The sequence below is a fragment of the Sinohyriopsis cumingii genome, chromosome 9, assembly GCF_028554795.1.
Source record: "Sinohyriopsis cumingii isolate HCF-2022 chromosome 9, ASM2855479v2, whole genome shotgun sequence".
In the NCBI taxonomy this organism is placed as follows: Eukaryota; Metazoa; Mollusca; class Bivalvia; order Unionida; family Unionidae; genus Sinohyriopsis; species Sinohyriopsis cumingii.
The window spans coordinates 12,790,158-12,810,632 of NC_142969.1; the positions used below are offsets into that span (position 1 = coordinate 12,790,158).

Here is a 20,475-nt window from a genome sequence, read left to right on the forward strand (position 1 = left end):
ATTAAATTAAAGGTAAAATTGCTATATATGAAATAAATATAATGCTAAATTTGCTGTACATGAAGTAAAATTGTGCTAAATTTGCTGTACATTAAGTAAAACTGTGCTAAATTTGCTGTACATGAAGTAAAATTGTGCTAAATTTGCGTACATGAAGTAAAATAATGCTAAATTTGCCCTACATGAATTAAATTAAAGGTACAATTGCTATATATGAAATAAAAATAATGCTAAATTTGCTGTACATGAAGCAAACAATATGCTAAATTTGCAGTACATTAAGTAAAATTGTGCTAAATTTGCTGTACATGAAGTAAAATTGTGCTAAATTTGCCGTATATGAAGAAAAATAATGCTAAATTTGTCGTACAAAAAACTATATCGACTTAAGATTACGATTATTTAATAAATTTGCATTTTATGATATAGCTTCAATAACGGAATCAATTCATCTTTATACCAGTATCGATTCATTTGTTGCAAGTATTGATTCATCTCTATACCAGTAGTGATCAATATATATACCATTATTGATTCATCAATATATCAGTATTGATTAAAAAATCTACAAGTATCGATTCATCTCTATACTGTCACTGATTCATATCTATACCAGTTTTGATTCATCTCTATACCAGTACTGATTCATATCTATGCCAGTATTGATTCATATCTATACCATAGTGATTCATATCTATACCATAGTGATTCATATCTATGCCGACATTGATTCGTATCTATACCAGTATTGATTCATATCTATACCTGTATTGATTCATATCTATGCCAGTATTGATTCATATTTATGCCAGTTTTGATTCATATCTATACCATATTGATTCATATCTATACCATATTGATTCATATATATACCAGTATTGATTCATATCTATACAAGTATTGTTTCATATATATATATATACCAGTATTGATTCATATCTATACAAGTATTGTTTCATATATGTACCAATAATGAACCATCTTGATAAAAGATACCCAAAAGAGTTTCACTAACACATTGTATCGTCTATAAAGGTTGCAAATTTGTTTACGTCAAGCAATACCGGGAAAATAAAGTCTAAATTTTAATTCCTCGACCAGTGCAAACGTTTCATTCCTTAGACAGCATGAGGTTTGTCACGTTTGAGACTCGAGAAAAGGAAATACGACGTACGTTTTCATATCAGACAGAATAAATCAACACAATACCAGAGTCGTTAGCGGTATCGAATCGATTAAATTCGTTGCTATTCTTGAATTGGATGCGTTTTGTGCTTTTGCAATTCACCTCAAAGAGAAAGCTGTAGTTTTCATTGGCAAAGAAAGGACAGTATCTGAAAAGTATTTAATCATATCACAAAACGGTCACTGCACCGCCTGGTGGGTAGAATATAAATTTGTATATAGTCATTTTTTTTAGGTCAATGGAAATACATATTGAGAGAAAACAAGAAATAGTAATTGAGAAAAGAATGTAAAAATAATTTTTTATCATTAAAGTTTAAATTGAAGGTCTATTGATGGCCAAACTAGAGTTTAAAGAAATTAAATGAACACATAGAAATAGAATCATATATATATATATATATATATATATATATATATATATATATATATATATATATATATATATATATATATATATATATATATATATATATATATATATATATGACAAACCACGAATTGAATATGAATTATCTTTGTTTCCCAAAAGTACAAAACGGTAGTGCTTATATAAGAAACCCTTCATTAATTCAAAAACTCATTCTTCTAGAGAGCTTGGCAAATCTCCATTAAATTTGAAAATCATTTGTTTCCGTGATGTCTAAAACGTTTTGTTACACTTTAAGATGTAAACACAAATCCATCCGCAGTCGTGACGATTCTAGCAAATGGATTTGAAGACTAGGTTCTTCGCAACAATAGCCGTATCCAATTAAGCCCTGTTTATACACAATCGTTATTGCTTAAATCGCGTGGATTTTTTTTTATTTCATTGCATACTGTTTATATTGGCATAACGGTAATATCGAATCCATTCTTAACAGTATTTTATTAGGGCATCACTTCGAGCAAATGCATTATCTCGTGAATGTCCTGCGTATTCTCTGTTAAGTAAAATGTCTAATTGTCTACTACTTTTGTTTTTAATATTATACATGAATACTATATTTATCAATGGATCCACATGTGTGTCATTTATAGATTTCATATCGTTTTGATTCAGAATATATTAATATTATATGCTTATTTTTTACTCCGATTAACTTTACATTGTCAGAATCGTGCAAGATTACACGATACTGAACTCGCGTTCAAATACACATATTGCATTCACGTGCATAAAGGAACTACTTTCTATTGTAAACAAACAATGGACGCAGACGCCAGAACCTTTGATTTGTAAACAAATCATATACACTCGCGTTGTAGGCGCTTTACGTTGTGGTTGATTAAAATTTGTTTCTGAATGAAGTAAAGCAGATGTTTCGTGGACTGCCACATAATAGCTGCTTCGGCACATTCCGCGTTTTGATACTTTTTTGATACAATGTTTCGGATTTAGACTAGCTATGCCGTAGACGCCAGAAAGGGTCTTTACAGATAACATACAAGTGACAAGTCATATACTGTCTTCTTTAGCTGGTGATAAGAATGGCAAAAGAAAACTATACTTACAGTTTTACATCCTGAATTTCCTCAAAATGTACTTTCTTAGTTCTGGAAATCCGAATTCTCAATCTTGATTACACATCTTGAAATTGTACTGTAATTTCGAACATAAGTGCAATTACATTATCCTTACTGCACTCAAAATGAAATAAGCATTAAAATCCATAGCGTCTTTTTGTTAATTGAAATTGGAAGATTTCATATTTTTCCCGCATTATGATTTCAAATATTCAATGACAGAAACAGAAATATTTGCAGATGTCAACACGCTTGTCCATGGCTTCGTCAATCCGATGTATTTCATGGGGAATTATCACATATAAATCCAGTCTATAATCACGAAATTTCGTAGAATCGAGAAAAAACAAAACAACCAAAATCTATTCATTCCAGATCAAATGGAAAAGTTGTTGAAACGCGCATTCATTCACAATATGACTCCAAATTTCGATTTTAACTAGACACGCCATTTTCTTTCGAAAGTTATGTCGAGCGCGCGACTATGTTCAAATTTATCTGGGCGGAGTTACGTGCGCAGTAATAATGTTGTTGTTGTATAATGATGATACATTCAGTTACTTTGTTGTTGTTGTTGTTGTTGTAGGGTTTAACGCCATTTTTTAGCACAAGATAGGCTATACATGGCGGCCAGTATTAATGGTGGAGGAAGAACCCGGAAAAACCCCGGAAAGAACCACCGACCCACGAGAAGCTACTGGCAAGCTTTCTCACATAACCACATTAGCCGAATAGTTACTTTGTTTCTTGTAGTGTATTTTGTTAATATAATGAAGCATTAGGTATAATAAAAAATGAGCATATAATAAAAAGGTTAGTGCATTTGTATGGGAAAACATGAACTCGTTTTGTCGGATGGATATACTGCACTCTCAAGGTCGTGCAGTATTTCATTCGAAAAACTCGTTCATATTTTCCCGTACAAATTCAGTAACCTATAACTATTACAAGGAATGGAATAACACAATATTAAAATACTTGCTTGTCATATTACACAAAAAGGAATGTGGACCTTTACATACATTTACCCATAAAATCCATATTACAGAAGGAATGTGGACCTTTACATACATTTACCCATAAAATCCATACTACAGAAGGAATGTTGATTTTTACATACATTTACCCGTAAAATCCATACTACAGAAGGAATGTGGACCTTTACATACATTTACCCATAAAATCCATACTACAGAAGGAATGTTGATTTTTACATACATTTACCCGTAAAATCCATACTACAGATGGAATGTGGACCTTTACATACATTTACCCGTAAAATCCATACTACAGAAGGAATGTGGACATTTACATACATTTACCATTAAAATAAATACTACAGAAGGAATGTGGACCTTTACATACATTTACCCGTAAAATCCATACTACAGAAGGAATGTGGACCTTTACATACATTACCCGTAAAATCCATACTATAAAAGGAATGTGGACCTTTACATACATTTACCCGTAAAATCCATACTACAGAAGGAATGTGGACCTTTACATACATTTACCCGTAAAATCCATACTACAGAAGGAATGTGGACATTTACATACATTACCCATCAAATCCATACTACAGAAGAAATGTCGACCTTTACATACATTTACCCGTAAAATCCATACTACAGAAGGAATGTGGACCTTTACATACATTTACCCGTAAAATCCATACTACAGATGGAAAGTGGACCTTTACATACATTTACCCGTAAAATCCATACTACAGAAGGAATGTGGACATTTACGTACATTTACCATTAAAATAAATACTACAGAAGGAATGTGGACATTTACATACATTTACCCGTAAAATCCATACTACAGAAGGAATGTGGACCTTTGCATACATTTACCCGTAAAATCCATACTACAGAAGAAATGTCGTCCTTTACATACATTTACCCGTAAAATCCATACTACAGAAGGAATGTGGACCTTTACATACATTTACCCGTAAAATCCATACTACAGAAGGAATTTGGACCTTTACATACATTACCAGTAAAATCCATACTACAGAAGGAATGTGGACCTTTACATATATTTACCCGTAAAATCCATACTACAGAAGGAATGTGGACCTTTACATACATTAACCTGTAAAATCCATAATACAGAAGGAATATGGACATTTACATACATTTACTCGTAAAATCCATACTACAGAAGGAATGTGGACCTTTACATACATTCACCTGTAAAATCCATACTACAGAAGGAATGTGGACATTTACATACATTTACCATTAAAATAAATACTACAGAAGGAATGTGGACATTTACAAACATTACCCGTAAAATCCATACTACAGAAGGAATGTGGACCTTTACATACATTTACCCATAAAATCCATACTACAGAAGGAATATGGACCTTTACATACATTAACCTGTAAAATCCATACTACAGAAGGAATGTGGACATTTACATACATTTAACATTAAAATAAATACTACAGATGGAATGTGGACATTTACATACATTTACCCGTAAAATCCATACTACAGAAGGAATGTGGACCTTTACATACATTTACCCGTAAAATCCATACTACAAAAGGAATATGGACCTTTACATACATTTACCCGTAAAATCCATACTACAGAAGGAATGTGGACCTTTACATACATTACCCATAAAATCCATACTACAGAAGAAATGTCGACCTTTCCATACATTCACCCGTAAAATCCATACTACAGAAGGAATGTGGGCCTTTACATACATTTACCCGTAAAATCCATACCACAGAAGGAATGTGGACCTTTACATACATTTACCCGTAAAATCCATACTACAGAAGGAATGTGGATCTTTACATACATTTACCCGTAAAATCCATACTACAGAAGGAATGTGGATCTTTACATACATTTACCCGTAAAATCCATACTACAGAAGGAATGTGGACATTTACATACATTTACCCGTAAAATCCATACTATAAAAGGAATGTGGACATTTACATACATTTACACGTAAAATCCATACTACAGATGGAATGTGGACCTTTACATACATTTACCCGTAAAATCCATACTACAGAAGGAATATGGACCTTTACATACATTTACCCGTAAAATCCATACTACATAAGGAATGTGACCTTTACAAACATTTACCCGTAAAATCCATACTACAGATGGAATGTGGACCTTTACATACATTTACCCATAAAATCCATACTACAGAAGGAATGTGGACATTTACATATATTTACCCGTAAAATCCATGCTACAGAAGGAATGTGGACCTTTACATACATTTACCCATAAAATCCATATTACAGATGGAATGTGGACCTTTACATACATTTACCCGTAAAATCCATACTACAGAAGGAAAGTGGACCTTTACATACATTACCCGTAAAATCCATACTACAGATGGAATGTGGACATTTACATACATTTACCATTAAAATAAATACTACAGAAGGAATGTGGACCTTTACATACATTTACCCGTGAAATCCATACTACAGAAGGAATGTTGACATTTACATACATTTACCATTAAAATAAATACTACAGAAGGAATGTGGACCTTTACATACATTACCCGTAAAATCCATACTACAGAAGGAATGTGGACATTTACATACATTTACCATTAAAATAAATACTACAGAAGGAATGTGGACATTTACATACATTACCTGTAAAATCCATACTACAGAAGGAATCTGGACATTTACATACATTTACCATTAAAATAAATACTACGGAAGGAATGTGGACATTTACATACATTACCCGTAAAATCCATACTACAGAAGGAATGTGGACATTTACATACATTTACCATTAAAATAAATACTACAGAAGGAATGTGGACCTTTGCATACATTACCTGTAAAATCCATACTACAGAAGGAATGTGGACCTTTACATACATTTACCCATAAAATCCATACTACAGAAGGAATGTGGACATTTACATACATTACCCGTAAAATCCATACTACAGAAGGAATGTGGACATTTACATACATTTACCCGTAAATTCCATACTACAGATGGAATATGGACCTTTACATACATTGCCCGTAAAATCCATACTACAGAAGGAATTTGGACCTTTACATACATTGCCCATAAAATCCATACTACAGGAGGAATATGGACCTTTGCATACATTACCCGTAAAATCCATACTACAGAAGGAATGTGGATCTTTACATACATAACCCGTAAAATCCATACTACAGAAGGAATGTGGACATTTGCATATATTTACCCGTAATATCCATACTACAGAAGGAATGTGGACCTTTACATACATTACTCGTAAAATCCATGCTACAGAAGGAATGTAGATCTTTACATACATTACCCGTAAAATCCATACTACAGATGGAATGTGGACCTTTACATACATTACCCGTAAAATCCATACTACAGAAGGAATGTGGACCTTTACATACATTACCCGTAAAATCCATACTACAGAAGGAATGTGGACCTTTACATACATTTACCCGTAAAATCCATATTACAGAAGGAATGTGGACCTTTACATACATTTACCCGTAAAATCCATGTTACAGAAGGAATGTGGACCTTTACATACATTTACCCGTAAAATCCATACTACAGAAGGAATGTGGACCTTTACATACATTTACCCATAAAATCCATATTACAGAAGGAATATGGACCTTTACATACATTTACCCGTAAAATCCATACTACAGAAGGAATGTGGACATTTACATACATTTACCCATAAAATCCATATTACAGAAGGAATGTGGACCTTTACATACATTTACCCGTAAAATCCATACTACAGGAGGAATGTGGACCTTTACATACATTTACCCGTAAATTCCATACTACAGAAGGAATATGGACCTTTACATACATTGCCCGTAAAATCCATACTACAGAAGGAATATGGACCTTTACATACATTGCCCATAAAATCCATACTACAGAAGGAATATGGACCTTTGCATACATTACCTGTAAAATCCATACTACAGAAGGAATGTGGATCTTTACATACATTACCCGTAAAATCCATACTACAGAAGGAATGTGGACATTTACATATATTTACCCGTAATATCCATACTACAGAAGGAATGTGGACCTTTACATACATTACTCGTAAAATGCATACTACAGAAGGAATGTGGATCTTTACGTACATTACCCGTAAAATCCATACTACAGAAGGTAATGTGGACCTTTACATACATTACCCGTAAAATCCATACTACAGAAGGAATGTGGAACTTTACATACATTACCCGTAAAATCCATACTACAGAAGGAATGTGGACATTTACATACATTTACCATTAAAATAAATACTACAGAAGAAATGTCGACCTTTGCACAAAATTTACGGATGAGAGCCATACTATGAAAGGAACGTGGGACTTTACACAAAAATGTACCTGTGAGAGCCATTCTACAAAACAAATATGGACCTTTGCTTAAAATTTACTCGTGTGAGCCAGTGTAAAAGGAATGTCTACCTTTACAGAAATATACCTGTAATAGCCATACTATAAAATAAAAATGGATCATTACACAAATGTACCTGTGAGAGCCATACTATAAAAGGAATGTCGACGTTAGCATAAATTTACCCCTGAGGGCAATACTACAAATGGAGTGTCGACCATTACTGACCCTGTTACGTAATAATACTACATTCATCATTATTTCATACAAACCAATCGGTCACGTTGTTTTCACTGAATAATTTCACATATCCATTTAAATCATGCTTTCTATGCTTGATATATATATATATATATATATATATATATATATATATATATATATATATATATATATATATATATATATATATATTATTGTGTGAATTTATGTGGAAATCAAATGGCACAAGCATTTCTTATTCAAAATTGAAATAAACAACGTTTTCCCACATGATGTAGGTATAGGCATGATGTTTTCCCACTCGCAGCTTCTCTTCCATTTCCGCCATTTAACCAGCACCCCGCAAAACATACCGAATTTAATTTGTCTATATTGGAACTACCTTATTAGTTATATGATTAAAATATGGATACGACCTATGCATACGCATATTGTTCGCATGGGTTTGTGGGAACGATCGTATTACATTGGAGGTCCATTTTTCACTAGCGGAACGGACTCAGATGCTGCAATAGGGTGTATTGTGCAAGGACTTGCTTAAGTGTGTACCAGTACTTATTCTTATAATTTTTTTTCTTCAGAGTTTGGACTGATGCCTAGAAAATAGGACTCTTCCGCTTTCAGTGAAAACCAAAGATATAAAGGAGATTCAAGTATTCCATGTAGAACACACTAGGAAATTAACAATGATTTCCCGATGGATTCTTGTGAGTTTAGTTTGTCTGTCTGTCTCTCATATGTCTTGCTCTCGGAGACTTCGAAACAGGCGGCCAGGAACACGTGCAGTCCGTGAAAACGGTGACCTCGGAACTTGCGAGCTGGAGTTGTCCTGCCGTGGGGAAGTTAACTTACCTGTAAAGCTGCCAATCAAGGGTCCCAAGGGACCACCTGGAAACCCTGGGGCCAAAGGAGAACCCGGTGAGCAGGGGCCTGCCGGAGAACCTGGTATACCAGGTGAGTGTATAAACTGATATATTCCATTTCATAATTTCGATTACTGTCTCAGCTTTTACATGTAACCAATCAAATTACTTCACTTTGCATTTGAAAAAAGTGAGTGAATTTATGTTCACCTTTCCATCGGTTAATTAAATTTATTTCAAATTCCAAAAACCGCTAGCCCATCGGTCTCAAACTCAAACCACCCCGAGGGCCGCATGAGGGCATTTTCGACGGCTCAAGAGCCGCACTACCTTTGTTATCTCCCATGGCACCTTGTAACGCCAATCAGTTTGCGGGCAACATGATACGGCTTGATGGGCCACGTGTTTGAGACCCCTGCGCTAGCCAATCTTGATTAGGCAATTATGGCAAGCCACTGGGGCCATACAGTAGAAATGATTAGCTATCTAGAGGCTTGCTAATTTAAAGAGAGTTGATCATTCATTGCATCCAACACAGATTCCTAATTTAACTGTATAATTCTGGATATTACTTTTAAAGAAACTAGGGTTACAATGGTTACAATATGTGGTTCAAACAGTAATAATCCTGACTTTTACCAACACAGGAAATTAGTGATTAAGATGATGATATAATACTAATTGTTGATGACTGTGATTTTGGTATTAGGCTCTGATCTGCATTTAAATAACTATGGGACTGTCAACAACCCTATTGCCACACAACAATTTTGAATTTCATAGAAGAAAATAATTGTATTTAGTGTCGTTGAAGACCTCATGAAAGTGACAGACCCATTGTATGGAGGTGAAATGATCATATAAAAACCTGATTTTGATATCCAAAAGTGTATCTCATTACAAGACGAAGATTGTAATGCAATTTCTAACATTAAAAATATTTTAAACAAAGACAAACTTGTGAAAAGCTATATGGTGAAAATATAGAATTATGTGATTCCATAAATAAAGCTATAATAGGGGAAACCCAAAAGAAACTATAATGAGGAAAACCCAATTTAAACTATAATAGGAGAAATTCTAATTAAAACTAAAATGGGGAAAACCCAATTTAAACCATAATAGGGGAAATCCCAATTGAAACTATAATGGGGAAAACCCAATTTAAACTATAATACGGGAAATCCCAATGAAAACTATAACGAGGAAACCCATTGAAACTATAATAGGGAAAAATCCAATTGAAACTATAATAATGGAAATCCCAATTGAAACTATAATGGGGAAAATCCCAATTGAACCTATAATAGGGAAAATCCCAATTAAAACTATAATAGGGAAAATCCCAGTTGAACCTATGATAGGGAAAATCTCAATTGAACCTATAAACTATAATGGGGAAAATCCCAATTGAAACTATAATGAGGAAAACCCAGCTAAACTATAATAGGGGAAATTCCAATAGAAACTATAGTGGGGGAAAACCCAGTTTTAACTATAATGGGGAAATCCCAATTACAACTATAATGAGGAAACCCCCATTGAAACTATAATAAGGAAAAATCCAATTGAAACTATAATAGGGAAAATCCCAATTTAAACTATAATGGGGAAAATCCTAATTGAAACTATAATGGGGAAAATCCCAATTGAACCTATAATAGGGAAAATCCCACTTTAAACTAAAATGGGGAAAATCCCAATTTAACTTATAATAGGGAAAATCCCAATTGAAACTATAATGGGGACAATCCCAATTGAAACTATAATGAGGAAAATCCCAATTGAAACTATAATGGGGACAATCCCAATTGAAACTATAATGGGGAAAATTCCAATTGAACCTATAATAGAGAAAATCCCAATTGAAACTAAAATGGGGGAAAATCCATATAGAAACTATAAGTGGGACAATTCCAACTGAAACTATAATGGGGGAAATCCATATTGAAACTATAATGGGGAAAATCCCAATTGAAACTATAATAAGGAAAATCCCGATTGAAACTATAATGGGGAAAATCCCAAATGAAACTATAATAGGGAAAATCCCAATTGAAACTAAAATGGGGGAAAATCCATATAGAAACTATAAGTGGGACAATTCCAACTGAAACTATAATAAGGAAAATTCCAATTGAAACTATAATGGGGAAAATCCCAAATGAAACTATAATAGGGAAAATCCCAATTGAAACTATAATGAGGAAAACACAAAGAAATTAGATGATATATCTGAGTAGTAAGAAGGAGCAAATTTTTATGAAGAACGCTCAAACGTGATGATTTTTATGCTATGTATGTATGTATGTATGTATGTATGTATGTATGTATGCATGCATGCGTGTATGTATGTATGAATGTGTGTGTGCCTGCGTGCGTTTGCGTGCATGCATGCATTGAGGTAGGTAGGTATGTTATATTTATAGGGTTTAGTTTAAGCCATATTTACATATTTATTTGAGAAACTTTGTCAAATACAATTACAAATATGTAATGTGTGTGTGTGTGTGTGTGTGTGTTAGGTTTTCACAGTACCCAAACACAACAGTGGTTACATTATGCCAACTTAAAGAAATGCTCTAAAATATAAAATGAGGAATTGTACAAAAACTTTAAGAACATATAGAGGTTATGTGGTGCTTTTAGTGAATGTAAGGAATGATTTTTCAAGAGTGAAGTGGAAATATTTTCTTTTCACTAATTAATTGGAAACGTTGAATTGTCACGAATGAATTGGAAACATTGCATTGTCCCGAATGGCGAATTAACGAGTACCAATACACTCTTTACACTTTTACTGAGTGGATATCAGGAATTGTTATATGAGTGAACTGGAAACATTGCATTGTCACGAATGGCAAATTCACGAGTAGACTGTTTCCACTTATTGTGTGGATATCAGGAATTGTTATATGAGTGAACTGGAAACATTGCATTTTCACGAATGGAGAATTCACGAGTAACAATACACTGTTTCCACTTATTGTGTGGATCTCAGGAATTGTTATATGAGTGAACTTGAAACATTGCATTGTCACGAATGGCGAATTCACGAGTAACAATACGCTGTTTCCACTTATTGTGTGGATATCAGTAATTGGTATATGAGTGAACTGGAAACATTGCATTTTCACGAATGGAGAATTCACGAGTAACAATACACTGTTTCCACTTATTGTGTGGATATCAGGAATTGTTATATGAGTGAACTGGAAACATTGCGTTTTCACGAATGGAGAATTCACGAGTAACAATACACTGTTTCCACTTATTGTGTGGATATCAGGAATTGTTATATGAGTGAACTGGAAACATTGCATTTTCATGAATGGAGAATTCACGAGTAACAATACAATGTTTCCACTTATTGTGTGGATATCAGGAATTGTTATATGAGTGAACTGGAAACATTGCATTTTCATGAATGGAGAATTCACGAGTAACAATACACTGTTTCCACTTATTGTGTGGATATCAGGAATTGTTATATGAGTGAACTGGAAACATTGCATTTTCACGAATGGCGAATTAACGAGTAACAATACACTGTTTCCACTTATTGTGTGGATATCAGTAATTGTTATATGAGTGAACTGGAAACATTGCATTGTCACGAATGGCGAATTAACGAGTAACAATACACTGTTTCCACTTGTTGAGTGGATATCAGGAACTATTACCTGAGGGTAGTAGAAATATTGTATTGTCACGAGTGACAAAGCCAAGAGTAACAATACACTGTTTCCACTTGTTGAGTGGATATCAGGAAATATTATATGAGGGTAGTAGAAATATTGTATTGTCACGAATGGCGAATTCACGAGTAACAATACACTGTTTCCACTTGTTGAGTGGATGTCAGGAAATATTACGTGAGGGTAGTAGAAATGTTGTATTGTCACGAATGGCGAATTCACGAGTAACAATACACTGTTTCCACTTGTTGAGTGGATATCAGGAAACATTACATGAGGGTAGTAAAAATGTTGTATTGTCAAGAATGGCGAATTCACGAGTAACAATACACTCTTTCCACTTATTGAATGGATATCAGGAAATATTACATGAGGGTAGTAGAAATATTGTATTGTCACGAGTGACAAAGCCACGAGTAACAATACACTGTTTCTACTTGTTGAGTGGATATCAGGAAATATTACATGAGGGTAGTAGAAATGTTGTATTGTCACGAATGGCGAATTCACGAGTAACAATACTTTGTTTCCACTTGTTGAGTGGATATCAGGAAATATTACATGAGGGTAGTAGAAATGTTGTATTGTCACGAATGGCGAATTCACGAGTAACAATACGCTGTTTCTACTTGTTGAGTGGACATCAGGAAATATTACATGAGGGTAGTAGAAATATTGTATTGTCACGAATGGCGAATTCACGAGTAACAATACTTTGTTTCCACTTGTTGAGTGGATATCAGGAAATATTACATGAGGGTAGTAGAAATGTTGTATTGTCACGAATGGCGAATTCACGAGTAACAATACGCTGTTTCTACTTGTTGAGTGGACATCAGGAAATATTACATGAGGGTAGTAGAAATATTGTATTGTCACGAGTGACAAAGCCACGAGTAACAATACACTGTTTCCACTTGTTGAGTGGATATCAGGAAATATTACATGAGGGTAGTAGAAATATTGTATTGTCACGAGTGACAAAGCCACGAGTAACAATACACTGTTTCCACTTGTTGAGTGGATATCAGGAAATATTGCATGAGGGTAGTAGAAATATTGTATTGTCACGAGTGACAAAGCCACGAGTAACACTAGAAAATGTTTCCACTTCACGAGTGAAATATTTCCTTATATCTACTCAAAAAGATGGATTTTTCTTTTATTATATACTTTTTAAGCCAAAAGCCTTTGATTTGCATGGATTTGTTTCTTCACCCACCCAGTCAATGCGATTACAGGCTGCATTAGTACAGAGATAAAAAGGAGTTTGAAATTTTACAGCAATTTTAAGACGGCGATTTTCACAAATTTAAACTGATAACATACTGCTAAATATAGTTATAACGCTAAAAATAGTTATTTTCATTAACATATTTGTTGAGCGGACTGACACAGTGAACATTGCAAGGGGGGAGCTAATGTATAAGAACGACAACGCTCTATCATACTTCAGAGGTAACGTCATTAAACAATATACTTTAATGACTGTGAGTTTGCTTTTAAGTTTGATTAAATTAAGCATTCAAACGTAAATTTTATTTTTGTGTAGTGGCAAGCTTTCATCCTATTTCGGCAACTGACCTTGTACCCAAATTTCGACTATCATTTAATTTCGGGTTTCAATCAATACTCGTCAATGCCCGATTCAATCAATCCTCGTCAATGTCTGATTCAATCAATACTCATCCATGCTTGATTTCTCCATGGTTTCCAGACATGATTAAGACTGCTATGAGAGTACTATTTTTTGTTACTATATTTAGTCAAGAGTTTTTGTTTCTCTTTAAAATGCGTGCCTTTTGTAGTAGTTAAACGATAATGTATGAGTTGCATACACAGAACGTCGAATAGCAAAAGGTCAGGTAAGTTCAATCACTGCCAGTTTGCATGATTCCAGTGGAAAACTAATTATAAAGACGTTGGTACTTTAAGCCTTCATTCTGTTTTTTGTGGGGTTAATTTTGTCATTTTTAGGCATTTATGATGGCGCCTTCTCATTGATTACATAAAATGTATTCTAGAGGGTCAACAGTCTTGACACATTTTAAGATATGTTAGTCCTGATGACGAGAGAGAGAGAGAGAGAGAGAGAGAGAGAGAGAGAGAGCTAAATAGGGAAATAAAGGTTGAAATAACGACCTTAAAGACAAGCATGTTTACTGAATGAAATAGAAATTAGTTCTAAAAAAATAATATCGCCACTGTGTCGATAAAAGTTGAATTGTCAGTGAGGCGATATAATTTTTTCCAATGATATATTTTAACATGTTATCATAAAATATATAATAAAAACCCATTTAAATGAACGCAAGCATAAACTTCAACAATATAAAATATCAAGGAAAAAATTTTAAAATGTTATAAAAGGTTTGCAAAAATTAGAAAGATAATACCTTCCAATTAAGCGTAAATATGCACTAATACAAGACGAAAAATAAATGGTAAATATACTAAAGGCCCTTATTGTGGAAACGATTCACGATCTCGAGTCTCGACTACTCGAACTTGGGAGAACCAGAAGATATTTTTCAATCATATGATCTCTGGAATGCATGAAACTGGGCTCTCCATTGCACGCAATCGTTTTCAACATAACGCGAAATCGAAACTTCACTTCGCTTAATGGAAATAACATGAAAGTCAACAGGGGCATAATTTAAGTGGGAGTATTAGAAACTCGAATGCACAATTAGCGAAAACTGATTGGAATATTTTGTCAAACCATGTGATAATGTACTCGATACAGCACGAATGCGAGTTCTCGAAGCTCGAATATACGATATCGAGACAGCCTATTAGAGAAATGGTATGTATCACATGCTTTCTATCCTAATCGAGAATTCGAGAAGCTATTCACGTTTTCAATGGCTCGAATACTTGATCTGGAACACAGAATACGCCATCTACAGAGAGATCATCATTAGCTGTTTTGGGATCGCATGTTCGAGCCTCGAAACAGTGTATTTCTATTATATAGAATGCGTGATCGTGTGATTCCAAAGACTTTACATATTTGCACACTTGAGAACTTGTATTTGAATTTCAATTTCAGCATGGAGACCAGAAATATTTTCAGGCTTCGGCCTGCCAAGTAGTTCATTTAAGCGGAAACGGGGGTGGGTGGGTGGTAGGGATTGGTTGATGTAAGGAATGGATAACTCTATTGCGCGCAGAGGAGTACTCGAATACGTAATTAACGGAGTTCATTGCATTATTTTTTTTATTATCGATTCTCTTGAGACCCTTATTCGGGTTACAAAATAGTGAAACCATATGCGTGTCTATACTTGAACGGTACAATGCCACCACACATTTCTGCCATTTGGTCTATGCGAAAGATGATCCCCTCCCTCCCTCCCACTCTCAAATTAAGTGGTCCCATTTTCAAACGAAACTTGTAGAGACGACGCTATGCTACTGACAGGCGTGGCTATCTTGGTTTTGGCGATTTGTCAAACATAAAAGCTATGCAAATTTTTATCGACTATGTAGTCCTAACACTAATTCATGTTCAGACGAAATGCAATTTTCAAGTTTAAACATGCAGGCTGAGAACTTGAGAACTCCCACTGGCATTAGTCAGAAGTTGTATGCAAAACATTCCTCTTTTTTTATTCCATCTCAGAAATGTGTTAAGAATATTAATTCGACATATGAATGCCTATGTCAGTCTCTGAAAAAAGGAGAGAAAAAAAAAACAACAACCCACCATCGTTTGCATTCCCAGAAAAATGGCTTAGGATGTGGATAGCAGTAGTACAGGTGTCTAAATAAGGTATGGATTGATTTGGTGTTTTATGACACTGCAACACAAGGTGTTAAAACACCTTGTACTATCTCGGCCTCTGGACCAAAAAAAAAAAAAAAAGAGGAATCGTACTTCGCTGTCACCGGTCAAAACATTTTGGTTTACCGAACTTTCATTTAAATTCTTGGTGTCAAAACTGATTAATTTGTCGGATTCATCGAGGAATTGTTGTTGAAAATGTCGGTGTAGTATCATCCTTGGACTGCACAAAGATTAAATATGTGAATTAAGCATATAATCTACTTATTCTAAGTAGAACTCGATTTCAATCAGATTGCCAACCTGTCCAAAAGCCAAATCTAAACATACACCTATTTGGGGGTGTAACATTGCAAGCCGAATCCCAAAAACAAATCTATACATACACTAGTTGGGGAGTAACATTGACAACCTGTCCAACGGCCAAATCCATACATGCATCTGTTATGATATGGCATTGCCAACCTGTACAAAGGCCAACGCGATGCATTCACCTATTGGCATATCACAATGCCAACAAGTCCAAAGGCCAGGCCCGGCCCTAGGGCAAGGTGAACGAGGCAACCGCCTCGGGCCCTGTGCTTTCAGGCAATGCAGTATTTTTGTTTGGGCAACGCTCATCGCTTTTGCTGCCTTGGGTCCCCCATGTTGCCTTGAGCAACACATCATAGGGCCGGGCCTGCCAAAGGCCAAATCTATACATACACCTACTAGTGTATGACATTGCCAACATGTCCAAAGGCCAAATCGATGCATTCATTTATTGGCATATTACATTACCAACCTATCCAAAGGCCAAATATATATATGTATATATATATATATATATATATATATATATATATATATATATATATATATATATATATATATATATATATATATATATATATACATACTGGGGTATGATGTTTTTGGTCTATTGTGCATATTTTTTGGGGTTGTCACCACTTAAATTGTGAAGAAGAAAAAGCTGTGGCACACTAAAGGCCCAGAATTTAATTGTATCACCCTTAAACCCAGGATAAACGAAGTTGTGTTTTACACAGGATAAAGCAAAATTTACAAACTTTGATTTATTAATCAAGTTCTACAAAGTAAATTAAATTGTACGAAACTAAACTTTTTAAAATTGTACATTACTCCTTTTGGAACAGAACTTGTTTTATTCGGTATATCAAAGTTTTTAATAGTGATCGCTTTGACCAATACAATTGATAAATTTGTCATCAGAGCTTGTTTGCATGCAGTAGGATATAGCAACAAACGAAAACATCTCTCTCTCTCCCTCTCTCTCTCTCTCTCTCTCTCTCTCTCTCTCTCTATATATATATATATATATATATAGTTACGTGTTTAGGCTGTCATAAACAGTAACAAGAAAACAGCGAAGACAACAAGCTTTGTATAATTTAACAAATAATGTATGCCCCCCCCCCCCTAGAAAAACAAGGTAAAAATGAGGAAAAGAACTTACGGTTTTAAGAATCAAATCCAAAAATAATTCAAGAATTAAAAATTAGAAGTCCTAATAATAAAAAGTTTTAATAATAATAATAATAATAATAATAATAATAATAATGAGGACTTTGTATAGCGCCAAATCTTTAGAAGCTCTAATCGCTTTACAACATTAGACAACACCTATAAGATAAAAAAACATATAATACTATTATTACAAAAACAAACATTAAAAAAAAAAAAAATGCTGAGAATATTTCAGATAGGAAACATTATTAGGTCTTTAAGTTTGTTCTTGCAGTCGAAATAAGTGAGATTTGAGAGCACTCTTGAATGTGATCACTGTGTCTTTGTGTCTAAGTTCAGTGGGCAATTCATTCCACGTTGCTGGGCCCTGATATGCAAAAGAACGCTGGCCATATGACTTTGTTTTCATAGTGGGAATAATGAGTATACGATTGTCAGAAGAGGAGCGTAAGTATCTTGCTGGTGTGTACACATGAGTGAGATCGGATAGGTGTGTTGGACTAGAGTCCGACAGTGAAACGTAGCACAGAGAACAAATTTTGTGTTTGATTCTGCATCGAATGGATAGCCAGTATAGGGTACAGAGCAGCGGGGAGGTGTGCTCTGATCGTGGTACTCTAAGTATGGTCTGAGCAGCTGTGTTTTGAACTTTCTGAAGTTTCTGGAGTAGATATTGAGATGAACCAGACAGAATTGAGTCACAATAGTCCAGTCTTGAAAGTACTAATGAACACACAAGTGTTTTAGTGGCATCAGCTGAAAGATATTTGCGAATTGAGCTGATGCGTCTCAGCTCAAGATATGCAGCCTTGCATATGTTCATGACATGTTGGTGCAATGTGAGAGTACTGTCCAGAGTAACACCTAGATTTGGCACTGATTGTGTGAATTTAATGTTGGTGTTGCTGATATTTATTGTTTGAGGTAAAGGATGTGAATGAGAAAGTCTTTGTGTTGTGATCAGAATGGCCTCAGTTTTATCATCATTCATCTGCAGCTTGTTACATGTCATCCATGATTTCACATCAGAAATGCACCTCTCTACACCTTGGATTGTAGCATCAACTTCAGTTGGGTGGTTAGATTTGTATATTTTGGTGTCATCAGAGTACAATTGGTGAGACACTGGATGATGATCTATGACAATTGAGAGCGACTGAGGGTACAGAATGAAGAGAACAGGTCCAAAAACAGACCCCTGTGGAACACCACAACATAGATCAACTGGGCTGGAGTGTATTACATTTACAGATACAATTTGTGTCCTGTTGACCAAGTAGGACTTGAACCACAGTAAGGCTAATGAGTTCGAGTCCCAGTGAAAATCCAAAATGGAAGGCGATGACGTATGCTATAGTCAGTATAGTACTGATGAGTCAACAATTCCTTGTTGAACCACAGAAAATAATATTCCAGTTTTTAATTCCGAATAAAATTTCAATAAATGTCTTTGTCCAAGATTTCATAAAATAGAATTTCAACTCAAACTGGTCACAAAAAACACCTTATGTCCAAGTGTTTAAAAGCCCAACTGACTAAATTCCCTATAGGAAATTTAAGACGCAAAAGCAGATTCCCGTATGAGGGTCACGTGATCACTTTGTAGAACAAGATAGAAGTTTTACATGCTTAACACCACGTACTCCCAGTACAGCCTCGATTTCACTAATAAACCCCACACAAACAATTAATTAAAAAAAAGAAGAAAAAAAAAGAAGTTGTTTACTCCAACAGGAACCAGGTCAGCTTTTAAATACAAAGTTCTATTATTAGGTGTTTACGAAAATAAAAAACAGTCCGGTCAAACTAATTTCTGGAAAATGTCAAATTCCAGTAAAAAAGATTTTTACATTACAATAGCATGTAATGGAATAAAAAAAATAAAATTAACAAACAAACAATTAAATTAAAGAAAATATAAATTATATATATATATATATATATATATATATATATATATATATATATATATATATATATATATATATATATATATATATATATATATATGTGTGTGTGTGTGTGTGTGTGTGTGTGTGTGTGTGCGTGTGTGTGTGTGTGTGTGTAAAGATACGCGAAGTATCAAGCTTATAAACCTTATTTTATTGTGTGTAGGGTACCCGTATTCTCCTTTCCCCGATTTATTGGCTCCACATTTTCCATCTTAGTTAATCTTTTTTTAAAGTCGGAAATAAATCTTTTTATTTCTTGAAAAGAGAATAATTAGTCGATGCCGTCTTTAAGGCTCAACTTGCAAACAAACATGGTACGAGCACAAATAGTCAATGACAGTATT

The 20,475-nt window shown here is 34.4% G+C and overlaps 1 protein-coding gene across 1 annotated transcript in view; it reads left to right on the forward strand.

Moving 5' to 3' along the window:
* LOC149791282 (complement C1q tumor necrosis factor-related protein 3-like) overlaps positions 1–20,475 on the forward strand; it is an 84,202-nt gene that overhangs the window by 25,509 nt on the left and 38,218 nt on the right. Inside the window, exon 2 of the mRNA XM_089969798.1 lies at positions 8,922–9,294. Within this exon, the coding sequence (XP_089825924.1) occupies positions 9,027–9,294 (268 nt within the window). The 5' untranslated portion in view covers positions 8,922–9,026. The remainder of the gene's footprint in view (positions 1–8,921; positions 9,295–20,475) is intronic.